Source organism: Pituophis catenifer, unplaced genomic scaffold (genome assembly GCF_029215685.1).
Source record: "Pituophis catenifer annectens isolate HBS135680 unplaced genomic scaffold, rPitCat1.0.hap2 SCAF_2, whole genome shotgun sequence".
In the NCBI taxonomy this organism is placed as follows: domain Eukaryota; kingdom Metazoa; phylum Chordata; class Lepidosauria; order Squamata; family Colubridae; genus Pituophis; species Pituophis catenifer.
In genome coordinates this window covers 177,716,024-177,738,747 of record NW_027256882.1, presented here as the reverse complement: position 1 = coordinate 177,738,747, position 22,724 = coordinate 177,716,024, and the positions used below count along the sequence as shown (strand labels likewise).

Genomic DNA, 22,724 nt, shown 5'->3' with positions numbered 1-22,724 from the left:
TATCTGCCTTTGTGGAGTCGGAGCGGGTGTGGCCTGTGCGTGACACATCTAGCCTGCGGGCCACCAGTTTGACAGGCCTGCTTTAATGGGATTTGAGCCCGTAGATCTTGTCCTAAATGCACAGGACATTTACCTTTGGAGCCATCTTGCCCTGGCAGTCAGAAGCTGGAAAAAAAAAATGCAAAACTCTCTATATGTAGAGTACAGGTAGTCCTCAAGTTACAACAGTTCATTTAGTGACTGTTCAAAGTTACAACAGCACTGAAAAAAGTGATGTATGACCATTTTTCACACTTACGACCTTTGTAACATCCCCATGATCATGTGATCAAAATTCAGATGCTTGGCAACTGTTTCATACTTATGACTGTTGCTGGTTCCCAAGATCATGTGATCACCCTTTGCAACCTTTTGACAAGCAAAATCAATGGGGAAGTCAGATTCACTTAACAACCATGTTACCAACATTATCAACGGCAGTGATTCATTTAACAACTGTGGCAAGGAAGGTCATAAAATGGGGGGGGGGAATTCACTTAACAACTGTCTCACTTAACAACAGAAATCTTGGACTCAATTGTGGACATAAGTCGAGGACTACCTGTATACATTTCCCCTATATAGTATATAGGGGGAAAAAAGAAAGTGTATCTGCATAGCTCCTGTCATCATTTCCAATTTCAGCTAACTGGGAATAATATTACTTACATTTAGTAAAAAATGAACTCATTAAGCCACTGTCAAAGGAATTTTTTTCATAAATTTTATTTAGCTCATGTTAGGCATTTTGCCCCAGGAGCTTTTAAACTTTGAAAGCACAAGGTCTTCTCCCAACTATTTATTCAGGTTCCATCTTGGGCCTTATGGGGACACTCTAAACAATAGAGAGGGAAGTCGGTACCCCTGATGACCCAAAGTAGGCCAAACACCTCCCTTTGCTTTAAAGAGGGATTATGCAAACTAGCAACCCAAATGTGAATTTATGTAATTACTGCCTTAAACAATGAATTCACCCTGATAGGTCAGTCTCCTTGTTATGTGGAGTCCTCATTGATCTCTGAGCTTGGTTGTTCGCTTGCAGATGTTTCATTAACACACTACGTAACAAAATGTCTGCAAGCAATGCTCAGAGTAGTCAAGCTCAGAGAGCACTAAGGGACTCTACAGCAGGGGTCCCCAATCCCAGGGCCACAGCCTACTAATGGGTCGTGGCCTGTTCAGAACTGGGCTGCGCAAGCAGCTGGCTGGTGCATGTGCACAGCTTGATTTACGCGAGCAGCAGGCCAGCACACACAGATGTACATGTGCAGCTCGACTTGCCTGGGCCAGTTCCCCTCTCCCCCCTTGCCGGGCCACCAAATCATAAAAGTTGGGGACCGCTGCTCTATGGGGTAATCCTGAACTGCTTATATTCTCATCTATTGGTATTAATAGACACATTTAATTCATCATAATGTTGAAAGGAAAAAATTAGGTTAGCTTCTCCAGCTAGAGGAATGGATGCAAAAAGGAGCCACTGTAGCAAATGAGGACATGAAGCCAGCTGTTAGAAAGAAGGTCCCTTTTAATTGAGTTCAGATGTGAAGTGAAATTTAGTAATCGGTTCTGGGACAGCTGACTGGTGAGTGGATGGGCTTTTATCTGGTTTCAGGGTTTTGTGATATAGATGCCCAGGTTCGTTGTGAAATGTATTTTAATCTGTGCTTCAGTGTGCTCTTTTACCATTCTAATTATTGTTGCCTGACTCCCATTGTGGTTGGGAGGTCATGCCTTTTCCTTGGAGCTGGGTGGGGAATATAGATTTGAGGTGTCTTTTGTCTCTCTGCTTTTTAATCTGATCAATTCCAGCCTTCTACGGAGGTTGTAGCTGAAGGCATTTTGTTTATGAATGGAATACTTTGTCTTGGTGAATGGAAACTATCCATTCACAGTAGCCAGCCACTTGAGTGGTTTTACTTCAGGGAAGCCTTTTCTCTTTTGGGGACGGGTGTGTGTGTATTTCTTTGGTAATATGAGGGCTTTCCTATATTAAAAAAAGGGGAGAATCTCCTTACAATCTCCTGTTTTGTGCTAATATTTGTGAAAAATATTCACACAATCCTGTTTAATAGGGGAACGTTGGTATTTTTTGTCCATTTTGTACATCATTAGTGACACCTGCTTGGTGTCTCTTTTTAGTGAAATGGAAAGGCAGTTTTTCAAGTTGTTTAAGCATGGGAGTATGCACTGACAGAAGCAGCAGAGAAGAATCCACAAGGTGATCACGGCAGCAGCCCTCAAGAGGAGGGTCTTTAACCAATGGTGGTCCTGCAGCCAAGAGAAGATCCCAGATAGGTTGAAAGGGAATTTGTCATAGCCAATATCTTGTGTTAGCTCTTTTCAATGTTTTATGTTGCCCTCTGTGAGTTCTGAGTTTTCAATTAAGTTAAAGCAGCACATACCTTGAAGCTCTTCACAGCCGTGATTGTGTCTCAGTAGGAGGTAATCAATGGCTGCCCTGTTTTCAAGTGTGGCTTCCCTAACCTGTCTCATGGGTAGAGATTCTCTTTGAGTGGCAGCATCTGTGTCAAGGTGCTGTGCTTCCACAATCTCTGGAGCTGCTGGTGCAGAGCTGAAAGATAGGGTAATAAGACCACCCCCCCCCTCTTTCTAGGCTAAGGGATTGGGGATCTAAACCCTTTAAGATGTCTGGGGGGTGGGCGGTCAAAGAGCAATTCGAAAGGGGAGATGCCCAAGTCTCACCTAGGTTTGGTTCCAAGATGGAGTAGGGCTACAGGTAGCATTTGGGGCCATGACAAGTGTGTCTCCTGGCAAAGTTTGCCTAGAAGATCCCTGCCTAGCAACGTCAAGGGAGATAGGGCAAATAGTGAATGAATGGTCCAGGGAGAAAGGTCCTATCTCAACCTGCATATCTTTGGTGAATTCTACAGGGATTATTTTACCCCCTTCTCCAATGATATTATTCCTGGCCCCTGGCACTACCAACTCTCTAAATGAGGGCTCTGTGATTAGTGATGAGGTGGCTCCGGTATCCACCAAAAAGTCCTATGTTTTTCCCCTATGAAGAGGGAGAGAACTTACCTTCATGACTGGTCCTTAGGAGAATGGCGAGGCCAGTGAAGGTGGTCCTGAATTCTGACGGCTCTGGATTGAGTAATAAGGTCCTGAAGCCATCCTCGAACTGTACATGATGAAGAGGCCTGGGGTTTTCTTCTCTCACTTGAGGCAATGGGTCCCTTGAGGAATGGAGCTCTTGGAGGGAGGAAATGACTCCTAGGTCCTGGAAAAAAATTTCCTGCACTCCCTCCTTAGATGTCCCCTCCTCCCACACCTGAAGCAATGGGGGCATCTCATTCCTAACTCCCCCATTTCTTCACACCAGGGGCATCTGAGTGTTTGGGTGCCTCCTGTCATTTTGCATGGCCACAAACATTTTTAAATTTTCCCTTCTCTCTGTTCTCCTTCTCCTATTCTTTCCCTTTCTTTTTCTGCTTCCTTCCTCTCTTTCTCTTCCTCCCTTAGTTTTTCCCTTTGATCGAATACAAAATTTGCTATTCTACATAGTTCTGATATCGCCAAACTGGACCGATTAGATACAATTCAGTGGAAATGGTCCCAAATGTTATTGGCTGACTGATCAACAAATGCTAAGGCCAGGATCTATTGGTCTTTAGGATTGTTCACATCTAAATAGGCAAAAGCAACCCCCACATCTAGGAGATGGACCCAAAGGCATCTGGCATCTCGCCTTCTCTCTGCACTGTGCATTGAAACTCAGGACAGTTTAGCAGCTTTTGCCCTCTCATTTAATGCTTCTAATAAATTCTCCTTTACCCTGCCATATTTGTCCCAATGGGTAGCTATATTGTAATCCCAATTCGGGGCAGCTCAGAGGCCAGGCAACTCTCACTGGGGTTACCTGTCCTGGTGTGGTGACAATTGGACGTTTTGCAATTTCTTCGGTTTTTTCAAATAATTTTAAGATTTCATGAGAAAGATATGAAGCAGTTGGGTCATATCTCCCCAAGAAGGATTGTGGCTCTCAATAATTTATTTTTTATTTTTTATTTTATTTTGAATTTGTATACCGCCCTTCTCCCTGAGGACTCAGGGCGGTGAACAGCCAAGTAAAAACATCAAGTACAAATATTAAAATACAGTTAAAATATACATATATAAATTTGGCCCCATTAATTAAAAACAATAAACAAAACACTTAAAAACACTTAAAAAAATTAGGCCAGCCCAGCTTGCTGGAAAAGGAAGGTTTTAAGGGCACGGCGGAAGGCACCGAGGTCTTGGATTCTCCTTATCTCTGGAGGCAATTGATTCCAGAGGGTAGGTGCCCCCACAGAGAAGGCCCTCCCCCTGGGGGTCACCAGCCTGCACTGTTTGGCTGATGGCACCCCGAGGAGGCCCTCTCTGTGGGAGCGCACGGGTCGATGGGAGATTGTCGGTGGCAGCAGGCGGTCTCGAAGATAGCTAGGCCCTATGCCATGGAGCGCTTTAAAGGTGATAACCAACACCTTGAAGCGCACCCGGAAGACCACTGGGAGCCAGTGCAGCTCGCGCAGGAGCGGTGTTACATGGGAGCGCCAGGCTGCTCCCGTCACTACCCGCGCTGCTGCATTCTGGACCAGTTGGAGCCTCCGGGTGCTCCTCAAGGGGAGCCCCATGTAGAGAGCGTTGCAGTAGTCAAGGCGAGAGGTGACGAGGGCATGAGTGACTGTGCACAGGGAATCCCGATCAAGAAAGGGCCGCAACTGGCGGATCAGGCGAACCTGACAAAAGGTCCCCCTGGTTACAGCCGTCAGATGTTCCTCCAAGGACAGCTGCCTATCCAGGAGGACTCCCAGATTGTGAGCCCTCTCTGTGGGGGCCAACGACTCACCCCCAATAGTCAGTGATGGAGTCAACTGACTATATCGGGATGCCGGGAGCCACAGCCACTCAGTCTTGGAAGGGTTGAGCCTGAGCCTGTTCCTCCCCATCCAGATCCGCACAGCCTCCAGGCACTGGGACATCACTTCAAGGGCATCGTTGGGGTGGCCTGGGGTGGAGATGTACAGCTGGGTGTCATCAGCGTACTGGTGGTATCTCACCCCAAAGCCACGGATGATCTCGCCCAGCGGCTTCACATAAATGTTGAACAGGAGGGGCGAGAGGACCGACCCCTGAGGCACTCCACATATAAGAGGCCTTGAGGTCGACCTCTGCCCACCTGCCAACACGAACTGCGACCGGTCGGAGAGAAAGGAGGAGAACCACCGTAATACGGTGCCCCCCATCCCCAACTCTTCCAGCCGGTGCAGCATGATACCATGGTCGATGGTATCAAAAGCCGCTGAGAGGTCTAACAGGACCAGAACAGAGGAACAATCCCTGTCCCGAGCCCTCCAGAGATCATCAACCAACGCGACCAATGCCGTTTCCGTGCTGTGTCCAGGCCTGAAACCCGACTGGAACGGATCTAGATAGGATGTTTCCTCCAAGAATTGTGGAAACTGTCGCGCGACCACACTCTCAACAACCTTCGCCAGGAAGCGAAGGTTGGAGACAGGACGATAGTTGGCCAATATTGCCGGATCCAGGGACGGCTTCTTGAGGAGAGGCCTCACCACCGCTTCTTTCAAGGCGGCGGGGAAGTGACCCTCACTCAACGAAGCGTTGATAACACCCTGGAGCCAGCCTCGTGTAACCTCCCGGGAGGCCAGTACCAACCAGGAGGGACACGGGTCCAGTAAACATGTGGCCGCACTAAGTCTCCCCAAAATCCTGTCCACATCATCCGGAGTCACAGCATCAAACTCCTCCCAGGTAACATTCTCAAGACTATTCCTCGTCACCCTGCCCTGATCTACCCAGTCAGAGTCCAAATCCCCCCGGATCTGAGCGATTTTGTCATACAGGTATTGTCCGAAATCCTCCGCCCTGCCTTCCAAGGGATCCTCCCGCGCTCCCAGATGGAGCAGGGAGCAGGTTACCCTGAACAGGGCGGCCGGACGATTCCCTGATGACGCAATAGAGGCGGAAAAGTAGTTAAACTTTGCCGTCTTTATCGCCACTAGGTAGGTCTTAATATGCGACCTTACCAGTGTTCGGTCAGATTCAGCGAGACTGGCCCTCCAACCGCTCTCTAGGCGTCTTTTCCGGCGTTTCATCTCCCTCAGCTCCTCGGTGAACCAAGGAGCTGCGAGGGATCGACACCGGGTCAGAGGCCGCAAAGGCACGACTCGATCCAAGGCCCCACCGGCCGCCCGATCCCAGGCAGCTACCAGGTCCTCGGCCGAGTCGTGTGCCAGATCTTCAGGAATTGGCCCAAGCTCCGTCTGGAACCTATCAGGATCCATCAGGCGCCTGGGGCGGATCCATCTAATTGGGTCCGCCTCCCTGCGGCAGGGTGTAGCGGTTCGAAGGTCCAGACGAAGGAGTGAGTGATCTGACCATGACAAGGGTTTCATGTCTATATCCCCTATAATAAGACCACTCAACCACTGGCCAGAGACAAAAATCAGGTCCAGCGTGTGTCCCCCCCTGTGAGTGGGGCCATGAACTAACTGGGTCAGGTCCATGGCCGTCATGGAAGCCATGAACTCCCGAGCCATCTCTGACGTTTCACCAACGGACGGCAGATTGAAATCACCCATGACCATAAGCCTGGGTGTATCAACTGCCACCGTGGCTATCACGTCGAGTAGCTCGGGCAGGGCCGTTGCCACGCGGCAGGGAGCCAGGTACGTAAGCAGCAAGCCCATCTGAACCCCATGACCCCATCTCACAAAGAGGGACTCACACCCGGCAATCTGTGGCACAGTGGTCTCCCTCGGACCCAGACCTTCGTTAATAATAACCGCCACCCCCCCCGCCCCTCCCCTGGGCCCTCGGCTGATAATGGACTGGAGAGTTTTTATAACAATTTGGGGATCCGATCAGAAGGATGGAATGTCCTTCTTCCAAATCACCAGATTGGAGAGAGAGAAAGGGATATGGGTGAGGACATATTCAAGCTGGCCCCTACTTCACCTGGGGATGGGCTTTTGCAGTTGGGGGGGGCATGAGTTTGGCCTAAGGCTTGTTATTTGAGGGTGAGTTATTGTTCTGACCCAGTCTTATCAGAAACAAGAAACAGACTCCTTGTCCCGAAAACCCCCTCTTTATTATCTCCTGTGAATTCACACACCAAAAAGTCCAGCCAATAATCCTTCAAAGAGTTAACTGCAGTAACAGACCTTATCAGTTCCTTGAGATAATTGCCAGGCCGTGAGCTTCCAGCTGCAAAGCTGTAAATTAAGTTCTGGCAAGCAGTCTCTGAGGCACAAAACATGATGTTGTCTCCTACGACAACCACTCCCCTTTCCTTCTATTTATTCCCCAGCCAGGGAGGGGCCATTCAGCGTCCACATGTGCCTTGCTTCCTGAGTTGACTCCTTGTCCTCAGTTGTTCTCCTCTCCTAACAGCTCTGTGCATACACGCATCTAGAACAAGCCTCAGCTATTCTTCCTCCTCACTTATCTCAGCTTCCGAAAGCAGCTACCTCTCCGGTGGCTGGGAAATGTCAGACAGCCCTGACTCTATCTCTGCTTCCGATGCAGAGCATCCATCAGAGCCTTCCTCAGACTCCAGAATTGGCCCAAGTTCCTCCCCGACCTCCTCATTGTCCGAGTCTGCTGCCAGCGGAGCTGGTGGGCCACAACAGTTATCTATATCCATCTGGGACTCCTCATCCTCTCCAGCCTTGAAACTTTCTGGATTTTATAGCTCCGCCCAGCAGTACCAATAAAGTAGACGTGAGAGCTTCAATTTAGACATAAGTGTTTTTAACATTTTATAATCAAAAGTACCACCTTTGGGGCAAATTTGGTTCCCGGCTTCGTCACTGAGCAGAGTCCACTTTTCACATAAGCTGCACACATACCTCTTTGTCATTCCTGCCTAGATGGGCAATTTCTCCTGCTCCCAGGCCTCCATCAAGGTCCCTAGTGGACATCTCGGTGGGATTCTCGATTCTGAGCTCCCCATATTTGGATTCCTAGCTGGCCGCCCAGGAGCAAGCTTCTCACTTAATTTTCAGTTCCCTTTCCCACATAGTCTTTCTCTCTTACCTGGCAGAAGATCCTGCACTCCAGTCAAACCCCCTTGCTTTCCAGGGTCTGTCAGTCACGATCCTGTGGGACTAGTGAACAGCCGGGGGTGGGGGGGCAGCTAGGAAAGGCTTGGAGGGAGCAGGATCCAACTGCGATCAGGGAGTTTCTGGATCATTCAGATGAATTTTAGATCACTAGTTTTGATCAGATTGTAACATAAATACTACCTACTGTACAGAATATCAATTTTTGTGGGACTCTCTGTAAAAAAAGCCATAAGTTTAGGTAGGCCATGTTATTAAATGCTAAACCAGGCATGAGGGCAAGGATTTGATATTTTAAGATCCCTCTTAATGAATCATTTTATCCAGATTTTTACTTGAGGCACAAATGACTGCAATCAAATTATTATACTTTGGACACATTATGCAAAGATTGAATCTACAATACAATACAGTGTATTGGGAAAGGTGGAAGGAAAGAGAACCAGCAACAAGATGGATGGAAACAATTGCAGCAGAGATGGTGCACCATTAGAACACCTAAAGGATCAGAATGAAGGCCAAACATTTGGAGAAAATCTCTATGGTTGCTAAGAGTCCTCAGTGACTGATGGCATACAATCCACTTGGTTCCTGAGCAGAATAAAACTTCATAATTTATTTATTTATTTTACAGGGTTTATCAGCTACTGAAATCGCAACCAGCTCTGAATGGTGAACAATTTCCCCTCTGTAATTTAAGTTAAAAATGGTTATATTCACCGTTTTGAGTTATTTGTAAAAATAATGCAGGATAAAAATAAATAAACAAAAATCAAAACAACAAAGCCCAAACATGCAAATCACCCCAAATCCCTACAATTATACATCTAAGTACCTGAGAGCAAAACCCAGTCAGCCTCACCATAAATAAAAGAAAATTCCACTACCATGGGGACAGACATTATTACCTCCATCGGGGTCAATTGGAAAGAAAGAAAGAAAGAAAGAAAGAGAAAGCACATTTCTGTAGCTCCTGTAGATGGTAATCCCTGAGCAAGATGGCACAAAGCATCCACTCCACCTGATCTTATTGGGAAGCAAACATTATTAGGAGAAAGCAGTTCCACAGATACCCTGAATCATGAAAGGTTTCAGAGATGACAACCAACAACTTAAATAGCATCCAAAAGTAATGGTGTGTATACTGTATACATGTAGACCAAGGAGCATGAAGACTACCTAAATTGGTGCATTCCGGTCCAAGTGTAGCTTTACTCAGTAGACTGCAAGATTCCCCCAAACATTGCCTATTGTGTGTTGGTTGTTCTTTCATTTATATTCTTCTTAGCTTTTCTTCTTAATGTGTAGCTTGGACAGAGCTACAATCTTAAATATGAGATTTTATCAGTTTCTCCTTATCATCATCATCATCATCATCTAACAACCCCAAAATCCCTTGTGGGGTGGAGTCTGGACAACTGAATGGAGCAGAGTGTATATTGGCCGGATGCCCTTCCTGTTGCCAATGCAGAGTTTTGTTCAGCAGATATATCCTCATTGTGCTTGGAGAGAGAAATATCTGCCTCTACCTAGGATCGAACTCACAGCCTCCTAATTGTGAAGCGAGAGCTCTACCTCTAGGCCACCATACCACTTGTCAGCTTCTCCTTCTAAATAGTTTTATTGTCTGAATTTTAAAGAATGCTCTTTAATAGTTGGATGACATCCATCTTTACATTATTTTAATAAAATTTCCCTGATTTTCCATTCCAATTGATTTTTTGTGGAGCACAATGGTATAGAATTATTTGGCTTATATGAAATATATTTCTGAGACTACAGCATATATCCAGTTCATGTTCTGTCTTTTGCTTGCCGATACTGTATACACACCAAATTTATCTTGGTTCATGTGAATTTACATGTAACTAAGCTTAATGATCCTAAAGAGGTTCTCTTCAGTTTGCTTTAGTGGAGATCTGAGAATGGAAAAGAAACAAGCAGAAGATGGAAAAGAAGGACAACCCATCAAGGAAGAAGATAAACAAGTAACCTAAAATTGGAAAGAATATCAAAAAAGTGATAAGGTCTCATAATAAGGGATTTAAGTTGCAGGAAGGTAAGATTGCCTTAAACACCCCCAAAAACTTCCCCAAACTAGAAATATTTTGACAGTGAAACTGAAGTAGTCGGCTCCCTTTCACCGGAGTTGTACAAGTGAAGGTTAGACAACCATTTATCTGCATGCTTAAGTTTGGATTCCAGAATGGAGCGGGGGGGGGGGGGGGGGTTGGACTCCGTGGCCTAGTGATCCCTTTCAACACTTTCTTTCTTATGCTGCTCCATCTGATCAGAGTTAACCCATCCCATATAAACAAACAATTGCTAGTTTAGCATCTTTGGATTAAGTTACTTTTATTACTTGATCCTTTGTAGGCCATGGAGGTTGGTGGGTAGAGAAATGTTCTTCCCATAGAGCACTTGAGTTCTTTTGCTTATGCTTATGCTCCAATTAGTCTTCCATTTTGCCTATGGTGACCCTGCCTTTCCTCTGCCAGATGCCGCATAAATGGAAGGGTGGGAAAGATACAAAGAGAGGCCTAAAGAAAAATTTAAATGCTGGCAGACCCAGGAAAGCCTTCTGCTTTGCTGTCTTGGGATGAGTTGTAAAGGTCAAAATTGCTGTTTGGATTGTATGAGAAATTAACTTGGAGCTCATGCCTTGGCAAAGAACAAAGCTGATGCATCCAGAATGGTGAATTCCTGTCTCAGGAATTGTTGATCCAAGGCAGTATCAAATTTTTGGTGCTCTCTGATCTTGGTTTTTCTTTGCAGACATTTAATTATCTGAGTAGGTAACATCATCAATGCTAGTGAGTGTGAGGTTTGCTCTGTTTATATATAGAAGCTTGGCCTACCAGATGGGGTGTGGTTGTTGCTTTGGTAGTTCCTTGATTAGGGTATTGTTCTCTGATTGTCTGCTTGACTGCTTATCTACTTGGTAGTTTCTTGATTAGGGTATTATTTTCTGCCTGATGGTTTGTCTGGTATTAATCCCTGCTTATCTGGATGTTGGTTGCTGGAGAGGATGTGTTCTGGGTCTTTTGTTTCCTTCTTAGCTTTTTATTGTCTCTTTTGAATGTTGCATAAATATAGTTAATCTCTATGTGCCTGTTAATGGATGATTTGTCTGAATGCCAAATTTTCAGGAATTCCCTAGAATTTAGCTGTCTTAGATGCTGATAGTTCTCTATCTGAAACTGAAGTCTGTCCATGTGTTGTGAAATTTTTATCCAGTCTTCTGACTGCTAGTTGATGTTCATGGATGCGTTCAGCTAGTCCTGTCCCTCTATCCTTTCTAGTGGCTGTTATAGTTCTTAAACTATATGTTGTAAATGGCTCACTTTTTTTCTTCTTGAGCTGCTGGGTCTTATGGTTTATTTAAGATGTTCTGGAGGGCTTTAGTTGGTTTGTGTGCTATGGTGGATTACTTGGTAATGGAGCACTTGGTTAGTGTGGGTCATTTTTTAATAGTATTTCTGATCTGCTGCCATTTCCTCTGCTGATGAAGATATCCAGAAAGAGTAGTGTTGTGTTTTCTTCTTTACTTATGAATTTTATTTCTTTAAAAATGTTGATTGTTTCATGTGTTTTCTGTAGCTGTTCTTTTTTTATTATGACAAAGGTGTCGGATCCATGCATTTGGTTCTATGTGTGGGAATAGTATAATTTCTAGACATTGCATTAGTCTCTCTAATAGTCCAGAGAGCGGTGATCCCAGTGAGTGTTCCTCTGATTTGTTGGTATATTTGTCTATCATACTGAAAATAAGTAGTGAGGCAAAGATTGATGAGGTCCATAATTCAGGGTATTTTGATGTAGTAATGAAATATCTGTAAGTAAATAACCAAGCTCAGAGAGCACCAAAAATTCCACAGTTCAGCCCTGAGGTAGATATTTTTTTTATTAGTCAAATATAGTCCAAATATGTATTACGAATATTAGCACAATATAGACCACTGAGCCTAAAATAGCCCTACGCATCAGAAAAACACGAATGATCTGAATAGCCACACGTTTGGACTATCCAAATACTGTGGGAACAAGCTGTAAGGGAAGGTTACTGTCTTTTTTATTTGAATTTTCCAGGTGGGTCAGGGGAAGCAGGAAAAGTGCCCGACTTGAACAGAGCCAATTTCCTACGCTATTATCTGTAACGAGTTTCTATGGGCAAAAGGCAATCTATCATCGCTGCTTGAGCTAATATCGAGGGTGAAAAGACGAAATGTTCTTCTCCCCGCGCCCTGCAGCCTGACTCTCCCGGCAGCACCGAAACCAGAAAGCTGAAAAATAACAAGCCCCGGCTTTGCACAGCGAAGCTCCCGCGCGCGCTCTTAGCTAGCTCGCTCGCTCGTTCGCTCGCCCGTCCTCTTCTCCCTCTCCCTCCCACCCCCCCCGCCACAAACCGCCGTTTGGTTTCTCCCTCTGCCTGAATGGCGACTTGATAAGTTCCGCCCTTTCCTCCCTCCTCTCGCCTTCTTCTTCTCCTCCCCCCCCCTTTTGCAGGATGGTCTATCCCGAAGCCGCTCCGCCCCCTCCCTCCCCGGTGCGCGCCAAATCGGCTCCCGTCGGATCCTTGCCTGCTGTCCTGCCGGTCCCGATGCCCGCCCAGGCCGCTCCGCTGACCCCGGAGGAGCTGCGCAGGCGGTGAGTAGTCGGCGCTAGGGGGGCTCGGCCGGCGGATCCCCGGCCGAAGGATATTCGCTCCCCCGTCCTGTCCCGAGGGCACGTTGACCTACCACCACCACCCCCACCCCGTGCGCACAGCCTCTGCGGTGGCCGGGGCTGCTCTCTCTTTGGGCACCCTTCTAAATCTGGGGCGGGGAGGGGGGGTTCCCCCCCGCTTCGTAGTCCCCGTAGTCTCCCCCGCCCTTGCATTTCTGGACAAGGGGAGCGGGACCCCCTCGTGCTTCCTACCCTCTTCCTGTTTGATGGTGAGCCTCTCTGTTCTCCAAACTGACAATCCCGGACTCCCCGGTTCCCATATTCCACTTCCCCCAAACGTGTCCCGCGGCCGTTGGGTTACGCAGGGAGACAAAAAAGTTCCCGAAGGGGGGAAGTGCGACAAGGGAGCCCGGAACTATATGGAGAGAAGTAAAGGAAGGCACTAGGTCTCTTTCTCCCCACACCCCCCACCCCGCAAACTCCCCACGTTTTAATAGCCTGCAGTGGAATTTTGAGTCACTTAGGTGCCCTTGGGAGTGGGGCGGGGGGGCTAAGAGAAAGCATTTTTTGTGGTTCCCTAGTTTGAAAAAAAAAAAAAAGGATATATCCTTAATTGGGGAGTTTCCCCACTTTGGGGGCAGAGATAGTGACCTGGAGTGCAAGGTCTTTGAAATTCTTTACATAATATGCTTTTGTTTGGTTTTTTTAAACCCCCCTCCCCTTGGAGGGAGAAGATATTTACTTGGATAAAAGGAAGGGGGAATCTGTTTTGTTTCTTGTTCATAGGATTGTTTGACCACTGCACTATTTTCCCGCTTTCCACCCACCCCATACTTGTCAAGTGACAAAAATTAGTTCCATTAGGGTAGTTTCTAAAATCCTAAAATCAGTTAAGATAATTATGTTATCAGGTTTTTAAGGCCTTCAGGCTTGGGATCTCTTGAATAGAATTGCCTCTCTCTCTCTCTCTCTCTCTCTCTCTCTCTCTCTCTCTCCAACGCAAGGATTAAAAAAGAAGAAAAAATTAGAAAAAAAGAAAAAAAAAGAGGAATCAGAAATGAGGGGATTGTTTAATTTTTACTAAAAACATTCAAAGGTGCCAGCTTCTTTTTGGGTGGGGGTGGGAATGTAAGGAATATGAATCATTGCATCAGACATTAATTAGCCACTGTATATCGCACAAGGACACGGGCCTCATCTTTCCCCTGGCCTTCCTTTTTTCTCCATATGCCACCCCTTGCCATCTGGGACAGGAAGTGAAAACGAATTTCTTTTCCAGTTGAAAGCGCATCTTGGCGGGAACATTTGTTTGTGTTTAGGGCAAGGATTAACGCAGGCGCACACACGCGGTTCAGGAAGCATTGGTTAACATGCCCTGACTTCTGCATAAAAATAAAGGGGGGGCTGACATGGGTTGGGTTGTTGGCAATCATGAGCTTGCAGGATGGGGTGGTGGCTTTCTGCTCTTCGGCACTTCCAGCAGCGTGCTGCATTTCAATGGAACCTGGCTCTTTCTGAAGGAAGCGGGTTTTTTGTTGGACCTCTTTCCCTGGGCAGAATTATTGCTGACAATTGCTCCAAATAATCAGTGCTGTGCACATTATCACATTGGCTCAAAACAAGTTGTCTTTTAGCTTCCTCTCTTTTACTGGAATGGATCGCTATCCTCCACCAGAGAAACATGGGAAGCACACTTCCTTTCTTTCCCCAACCCAGCCTCTTCACTCCAATAGTGTTGCTATGGACATCTGTCAGTTTCTTTGTACTATGGGAAAGCATTAGATTTTTACCATTCATCACCTTTAGGTTTTAAGTTCTATAAGCGCCCTTAAGGTTGTTAGAAAATAGATTATATGTACAACTATTCTTTTTTTTTTCTCAGCAGAAAAACAAATTTGGAGACAAAATAAATGTTGCTCTCTCCTGCTTCTTTAGCTTAGTATCTGCTAAATCTTTGTGTTCTAGCTCTCAGGTCTACTTTAGGTGGTTCTTCAGGCCTGCCTGCAAAATGGAGCCCAAAAATGAGTGCTTATTGGAAATGAGTTGACTTTTGTGTAACCATGGAGAACTTGGAAGAAGGAAAGTGTTCCTTCTCTTTCTTTTTCAGCTTCTCATTAAATTGTCTGCCAGCTAGTGTGCTACCTTTAAGGATATCATATGTAAGCCTTCCTTACTATGACCCTTGTGAGCAAGCACACTAGCTTATACCACCTGGTTCATCTATTTGTGTATTTCCTTCCTTCTGAGAGAGTCTGTGTTGCTGTTGTCTGGAGTCAGCAATGGGTGGGAACTTGCTCATCTGCCCTTCAGACAGAACTTCAGCAGTGGGATTTTTCTCAACTCATTTATTCTCTTGCCCCCATTTTCATGACAGTTCTAGGTATTGTCATTCTTGGCAGGATTGGTAATGAAATCCCATCCGAGTCAACATTTCTAGCTGAATAAAATCTCTTTAGCTTCTTTCTAATTTCTATTATGGAACTGTCACCCTTGGTTTTGACATGGTTTATGTGGTCATAAGAGAACATTTATAAGACCTTCTATCAGTAAAGTCCTTTAAATTTTCCTCGCATCTTGGAGTGCTTCCTTGCCCAGTCTTGTATTGGCAGTGGGGAGTAATGAGTCCACTATAGAGAAATACAATCACAGAGTAAAATTTTGAACAGCTTTGGTTGAATGTTTTAAAAAGAAACCTCAGCTAGTTTGTTTTGGCAGGAAATTTACAAATTGCATGATTAACCAAGAAGCAATGTGAAACTGAAGGTTTTCTGTTATGCTGACGGGTCAATGGTCTGGGAGGTTGTTTTCATTTAAAAATGTTTTTTGCAAAGATGGGGAAGTAGAAAAGTCAGAAAGAAACTTAAATTTATTCTTTTTTCTTTTCTTTTTTTTACAATTGCTGCAGTAATTGCGGCATATTGATTTTGTAGAATGAAAATGATTCTCATTTCTGAGAATTATTTAAATAACTTATTTTAACAATGGAGCAAGGGATGGTTCAAGCTTTGCCTTCATTATTATTTTAAAGTTCTGTTGACTGACCCTAAACAAATCTTATATTCAGGTTACAACAGTAAAGGAGAACATATATTGGAGTGATTGTTTGTGCAGGTGATCAAGACCAACTAGCTTTGTGTCAAGTTTAGTCATAGTGACTAAAGATGAGAGGAAGAGTGTGCAGAGGATAATTCTTTGGCCACTTGCAGAAAAAATAAGACATTTGTTACAATTTTAAAAGCTAGTTTTTTTTGTAGTAGTAATAGTTGTAGTACTAGTGGAAACTCTTATGACTATGGCCCAATTGTCAAATGCATGAAGCTGAAATATTTTAATTACACATGAGACGAAGGTGGGGATGTTTTTACAAAGTAAAGCAGCATTATGAAGAATATGAATGAAAAGTTAAAAGGTAAACATGTTAATTGGCGTAAGTATGGCCCACTTTAAATGGTAATGAATATTGTACTTAAAATGCTATAATAACGACAGCTGACATCCTTTTTTGATGACCTACTCTGTATTAGTTCTAGGACGTAGTGTTAAATGTGGAAATTCTAACCTGAAACATATCTGGAGTCTCCAGAGATATTTTTCTCTATCAGGGCAGTAGGCAAACAAAAAAAGCCAGTTTCTGAACGAAGAGGTCTTTGTAAAAGAGCAGTATAGCCATATAGCTTGCTAAATTATATAACTGGAATATAAATTAGTACTTGCAGAATATATATGGAGAGGGCAGTTCCCTTGTATGCCTCCACAGGAAAGCGTTTGCCTTCACTGGAGCAGTAGCAATACTTTGCTCTCTGGTATTGCTGTTGACATTTTGGTCATGTTTCTGACTTACTTTTACTCATGGGAGTAAATGAAATGTAATCCAAAGAGGGTCTTAACACTGTTGTCTCATGGACACCAGTCTCTTGTATGGCTACAAACACAGTTGAATGATGAGATACAGGAGAAAATATTAATATATTCTTCAATAACTGTCTACCTTTACTAGAAGGTATACCACTGTTTTGTTTTGAAAGAAGATAGGAAATCTTTGGCCAGAATCAAAATGTAATTCCTTTTTACCTGTTTGCATGTCATTGTCTCAGGCGGTGTGCTCACTCTGAACTATGAAGTCAATACTACAGAGAGTCCTTTGAGCCACAAGAAAACTCTTTTCCCATGATACCCATATCTTGTGTTCTGTTTCTCACATTTCTGAGTTATGGTCCAGCTTTAGGTGAAAGCAGATGGAAAGCTAGGCATTCAGTTTGTCCTGTTTTACTGTATTAGTAATCTAGTGAAATGGTTATTTTAACTGGCACAACAGTAAAGAAGGGATCAAAGGAAGTCAGGTAATTACAAAATACAGTATTTCCTGTAAAAAAAGGTTGAAGCCCTAAGGCACATTTTTCAGTCTATGCATAGATTTTGTGTTTGTGTGTGGAAATCATTACCTGTGCTTTTAATCGCTACCTCTGCCTTTATGTTGGCAGCTATAGATTTCAATCTGAAGTATGAGATGAGGCTTTGGGCTCCCTCTATACCTCCACTGCATAGAAATTAAGAGAACTATTCTTGGTTGTGGAATTACTCTTGTCAATTGGAAGCCTCCTCCAAGACAATATTAATAATGGGATGAATTGGATATTTTCTCTATGAATTGAACTTTAATACTATCTAATTTTTGAGATATATATTAATTGATGTAGACTTTTTTCCTCCTTTAATTTTGTTTACTCCTATTGGAATGTTAAACTAATTTTCCCCAATATGGGGGCCTCTAGATAAATTGGATTGCAGCCTCCTTCAAGCCCTTTGATTGCTTGAGGTATCTGGGCATGGTGGGATTTGTAGGCCAAAAGATCTCATCAAGTTTAGAAAAGATGGCTTAAATCAAGCTAGTTTTCCCTTTTTTGCCTTGTCTGGCCTTGGGTAAAACAAGTTACTTTTATTTCATTAGTATTTACTGCTAGCTGAACTGCTTTACTCATACTAAGACAATGGGAGCTAAGTAGTTTTTCCAGTCAGCCAGAGAAGGCCTATTACTTCCTGGTACAGGTCTTTTCCTTTGGCCTAACCTAAGGGATTTGCAGGTGCTCTGGAGAAAGGAAGCTGTGCATATGAATGTGAGGTGTGCCCATTAGAATCTGGTAGATGCAATATCAGAGGAATAATGTTAACAAATCCTATTGGTTTCTTGGATGTCAGGTTGATCAGCCAGCTTATTCTCAATGCAAGAAGTGATTTTTGCCCGAGTTTAAAACAAAAATTGAGTTTACTGCTTTTTTTCAAGTTGATGGTGCAAATATTTTAATGAGGAAGAGGAATATATGGATTCTTTGTTTCCCTAGAATGAAGAGTTGGTATATATCTTATATCCTGGCATTTTATCCTTAGCCTATACCGGACAGGTGGCTGCCAAACCATACTTTACATACTTTACACTAGACCTATTGATATATGAGGATTAAATTCTCAATCACCAGTTTTAATTATGTTCAGTGCAAGTACTTGAGGTAGTTTATCTTCTAAAAGTGTGCGAGAATTCTTTTCTCAACTAAAACACCATCTGAATTGCTTTTAGCAAGATGCCCAATCAAAATATGTTTAAATTATGCATGCAGGGATTAAAGTGTAACACAAATACTGTTCCTGACTGTCAGATATTTCCACTGATCTTAGTGCTAATGGCTTCAGGCTTCATTTACTTTAGAAGCTGCCCCCCATCTAAGCATAACATGTCAAATATTGTTTCAGTTCTAAAGGATATTTTTAATATCCTTTATTTCTTGGATTCTAACAGAGATCCAGAAGAAGCCTCAAGTTTTACATATGCTCTCTTGCTCTCCTTTCCAGTATGGAAAAGAAGTGCACTGATGGAATGCTAAGATCTTCATTCAGTGAAGGAACTTCTTTGATTGCCCACAACAGTCTGGTTCACATGTATTGTACTATGCCAAACTGAGGTTTGGCTGCTCATGGATTTGTGTTTTTATGTCTATCAAGCCAACGTATAATCTGTTCAACAAACCATAATTAAACCTTGGCACAATATGACAATGTCAATGAGTCAATTCTGAATTTGTTCTAGTAGGAACTATATCTTACTGTGATTCATTCTGTGACAAAAGTCACAGAAAATCAAAGGGCTTGTGTATATCTAAATCGGTTGTTGATCCTCTAACTTGGCTTTCATTTCAGAGGTGAAATTTTCTCCAAAACAGAAGACTAATTTGTGATGACTTTGTGTTTTGATTTAAAAACAGGCTGAAAGATCTCGAGAAGGATGAAGATGGTCTTGGTGAAAGAGTAAGTCACAAACTTCTCACTGCATCCTTCCCATGATGAATCATGACATATCCTTCTGCTTCTATAGCTTGGGAAGCTTCTGCAGACCTGGGTTGCTAGCTGTGGCACTCACTTAATCTTTTCCCCCTTCTGGCTTTTAGGAATGTGTTAAAGAAAAACTGAGTTTGATACATGGCTTCTTACAAGTAGATGTTCAAAATCAGTTGAAAGATCTGGAGACCAAGTTGCGCAAAGAGGAACTTTCTGAGGTGGGTAATCAGGGTAAATAGTTTCATCCCATTGTGTTCAACTCTTGTTTGCTTTGCCTGCCTTACAATTAATGTTCAGAATTCTAATAGTGATTTCAGAATGAGTGGATGCATGATGGCTGCAAGTCTAATTTTGTTGCTGCAAGTTTTTGTTGCATATCTCAGCTTGCACATCTGATCAAGGCACACTGCTAGAGAAAAGACATTTTTTTGCTTTGTGATTTAAGCATATCTGAAAATGTCTCACATATACCAGTAATCTACAGGAAGAAAGACATGATCTGAGAATTCCTGTCAATTTATGTAGACATTTCCAAAGTAAGTCTGGAAATCAAAATACAAACCTATGCTACTAATCCATGTATAATTGGCCCTGTTATAGAAACAAGACCTGATCATTCAGAACCCCCAGAGCCTCAGTTTTAAAAGAGATTATTTTTGAGCATCTTAATTTGCTGGTGTTGCTGAAATCTTTGAACTTCTTAAACTGAATAGGGAAACACATATCTCATTTTACTACTGAGCATCTCTTTCTCATCTTTTGGTTGGAAGAACTTCAAAACATGGGATTCTGAAATTTGAATCCAGTAAAGCATTTACTTCGCTGAGGACTGCATTACAAGAAAATTCTCTATTGCTTATAGAATTGTGTTATTTCAAACAATATTCATTTTTTGCTCCTGGAATTTGAAACTTTTTACATTCTTCCACTAATCAAAGAGCAATATTGCAAAATCATTTTTTTAAAGTAAAAGATAAAATAAAATGTCAATACATGTAGTCCTCAACTTACAACTACAATTGAACCCAACATTTCTATTGTTAAGTGAGACATTTGTTAAGTGAGTCTTGCCCCATTTTATGGCATTTCTTGCCACAGTTGTTAAGTGAATCACTGCTGTTGATAAGTTAATAACATGGTTGCTAAGTTGATTTTGCTTGTCGAAAGGTTGCAAAAGGCGATCTCATGACCCTGGAACACTGCAACAGTCATAAGTATGAACCAGTTGCCAAACATCTGAATTTTAATCACATCATGGGGATGCTACAAAGGTCGAAAGTGTGAAAAATGGTCATAGGTCACTTTTTCCATTGCCCTTGTAACTTTGAATGGTCACTAAGTGAACTGTTGTAAGTTGAGGACTACCTGCATACAATTTCCTACTAAAGCTAAATTATAACATTCTAGATTTATGTCAGCAAGATTGAAATCTGTCTTTTCAATGAGTAATTTAGATTGTTCTATAATAAGATAAATAATTAAATATGCTACTTAATAGAACTGTAAAAACATAACTGGAGATTTACTAACAAAAAATTGTAATTATCTTAAGTAGTTAGCCTACTTAAGTGGAATATCAGAGTAAGATGACTTTTATAATGTTCACACACATAGACTGACACACACAATGCGTGTGATGGAGTGTGAAACATGCATGTTATTGGCATAGTGAGAACCTGCTCATAAATTTTCCTAAACCAATTCTTTTATTAGTTATTGGCAAACTAGCTATTTCCATGAGTCATGGAAATGGCTGGTCTTATTTCTTTTTTTTTTTAGTGGAAGTATGAACATTCATAATTTAAGAGTTGAAACCGATAGAATTAAAATGGATTATGCTTAAGAGATGATCCTGGTAAGCTAGGAGGCAGCGTCTCATGGAATCACAAATGAGATCCCCTCTATAAATATATTCAACCTGCTACTCTTTCCCTTCTACCACAGGAACTCTACCTGGCCAAAGTCAAAGCCCTACTCCATAGAGAACTGTCTTTAGAAAATGGAGACAACTTGGCATTTGGCCAGAAGCTCAATGGATGCTCAGAAAATGGTGGCTACGGCAGTGATGAAGACTCTGAGAGAGCGGAGAACAAGGGGAAGGAGGAAAGCAACATGGAAGTTGAAGAGGCTGCCTCATCTTCCTCTTCAACACCATTATCTTCACCATTTGTTCCAAAAGCTCGGAGAGGCAGGAAGAGCAAGTCCAATAGTGAGAACAGAAGTAAGATATGTATTATCTATTTAACAGACATTTGCCTGGGGAGGAAAGGGGGTTAGTTGTAAATTTGGGCCTTAAAGGGATACCATCCTAAACAAGAAAGCTTAACATTTATACAAATTTTAAAACAACAGCCATAGTTTCTGCCTGGCAACATTTTTTAAATAAATTTGCAGGAACCTCAACCAGCTCCAGGATCACCCGTAGTTCTGGCAAGCAGCCAACCATAATGGCTCTATTTTCCAAAGGGTGAGTAAGTTTTGTGAAATCCTGATATTTTTCTACTTTCATCTGTTTGTGCCTCTTCTGATTCTTTATTGACACGCATAAGCTCTTTTGCTTTTTTTTTCTTCCTTTGCTCCAATTGTGACATGACTACCTGTATTGAAATGCTTAATGTCAAAGAGCAGGCAGGGATTAATACTGAGATATGTTTCCAAAGAGGAATAAAACAGTAGACTGTCCTAGGGCAAAGAGTTAGGAGTCAGTTTGTAATGGCAATTGCTGGCTCCTAATCAGAGATTTCAGTAACAATATAGGTAGTCCTCATTTAACAATCATGATTGGGACTGGTAACTCCGTTGCCAATGAACAATCATGTGACTTTGACTATGCTTACAGTTTTACTTCAGCTTTCCTTTTCCCCATTCCCCTACTCTTTGGAATGCTAACCCCGGCACTGGGATAATTAGCAAGAAGGGAATTAATGTTTTTTTTAAGTTCATTGGAAAGGAAAGGATTACAAGAGAGTAAGCAGAGACACAATGGGGAATATACATTGAAAGGATGCATATGCTGGCTGTTTGCCTAGTGCACGCACGGCCTTAATCATGCTAGGCAAATAGCTGGCACTAGCACATTCCTTTCAATGTACATTCCCCATTGTCTGCCTGCTTATTCGTAATCACTTCTTCCCCAATCTCTCCATTTTTGTGAGGTGGGGGAATGAAAAACTAGTTCAGGCACCAGACAAAGTATACTGGCTGTAATGGTGAACAGGTGACTGAGAGATGTTGCAAAGGTTGTAAATGCATGTCTTGATTGCAAAGTTATTTTTTCAGCACTATTGTAACTTTGAATGGTCACTGCATGAGGCAGTTAGTAAGGAAAGACTTCCTGTAGATAATCTGTTCCAAGTATGATACAACTCTGATTGAAAGCAGGCCTTGTTATGGTATCAAGAACATATTATTACAGATAATATATTAGACCCATACGGGGAGCCAAACTACAGGCATCCATTTAGCTATACATTACACTCGGCTGTAAAGAGACTGAGCCTGATTTTTTAGAAAAAGGACTGGTTTGGGGAGAATGCAACAAAGAAGTTGGAAGAAGGATGGAACGGATCTCATTTCCCTTAGCTTTGTTTTTCTATATACCGT

General features: G+C 42.9%; 1 protein-coding gene across 1 annotated transcript in view; it reads left to right on the top strand.

Moving 5' to 3' along the window:
* Nucleotides 1-12,636: 12,636 nt before the first annotated feature.
* DNMT1 (DNA methyltransferase 1) overlaps nt 12,637-22,724 on the top strand; it is a 43,801-nt gene continuing 33,713 nt past the window's right edge. The window contains exons 1-5 of the mRNA XM_070938196.1: nt 12,637-12,776; nt 19,049-19,091; nt 19,232-19,339; nt 21,066-21,342; nt 21,516-21,588. Coding sequence (XP_070794297.1) covers nt 12,637-12,776; nt 19,049-19,091; nt 19,232-19,339; nt 21,066-21,342; nt 21,516-21,588 — 641 coding nt within the window. The remainder of the gene's footprint in view (nt 12,777-19,048; nt 19,092-19,231; nt 19,340-21,065; nt 21,343-21,515; nt 21,589-22,724) is intronic.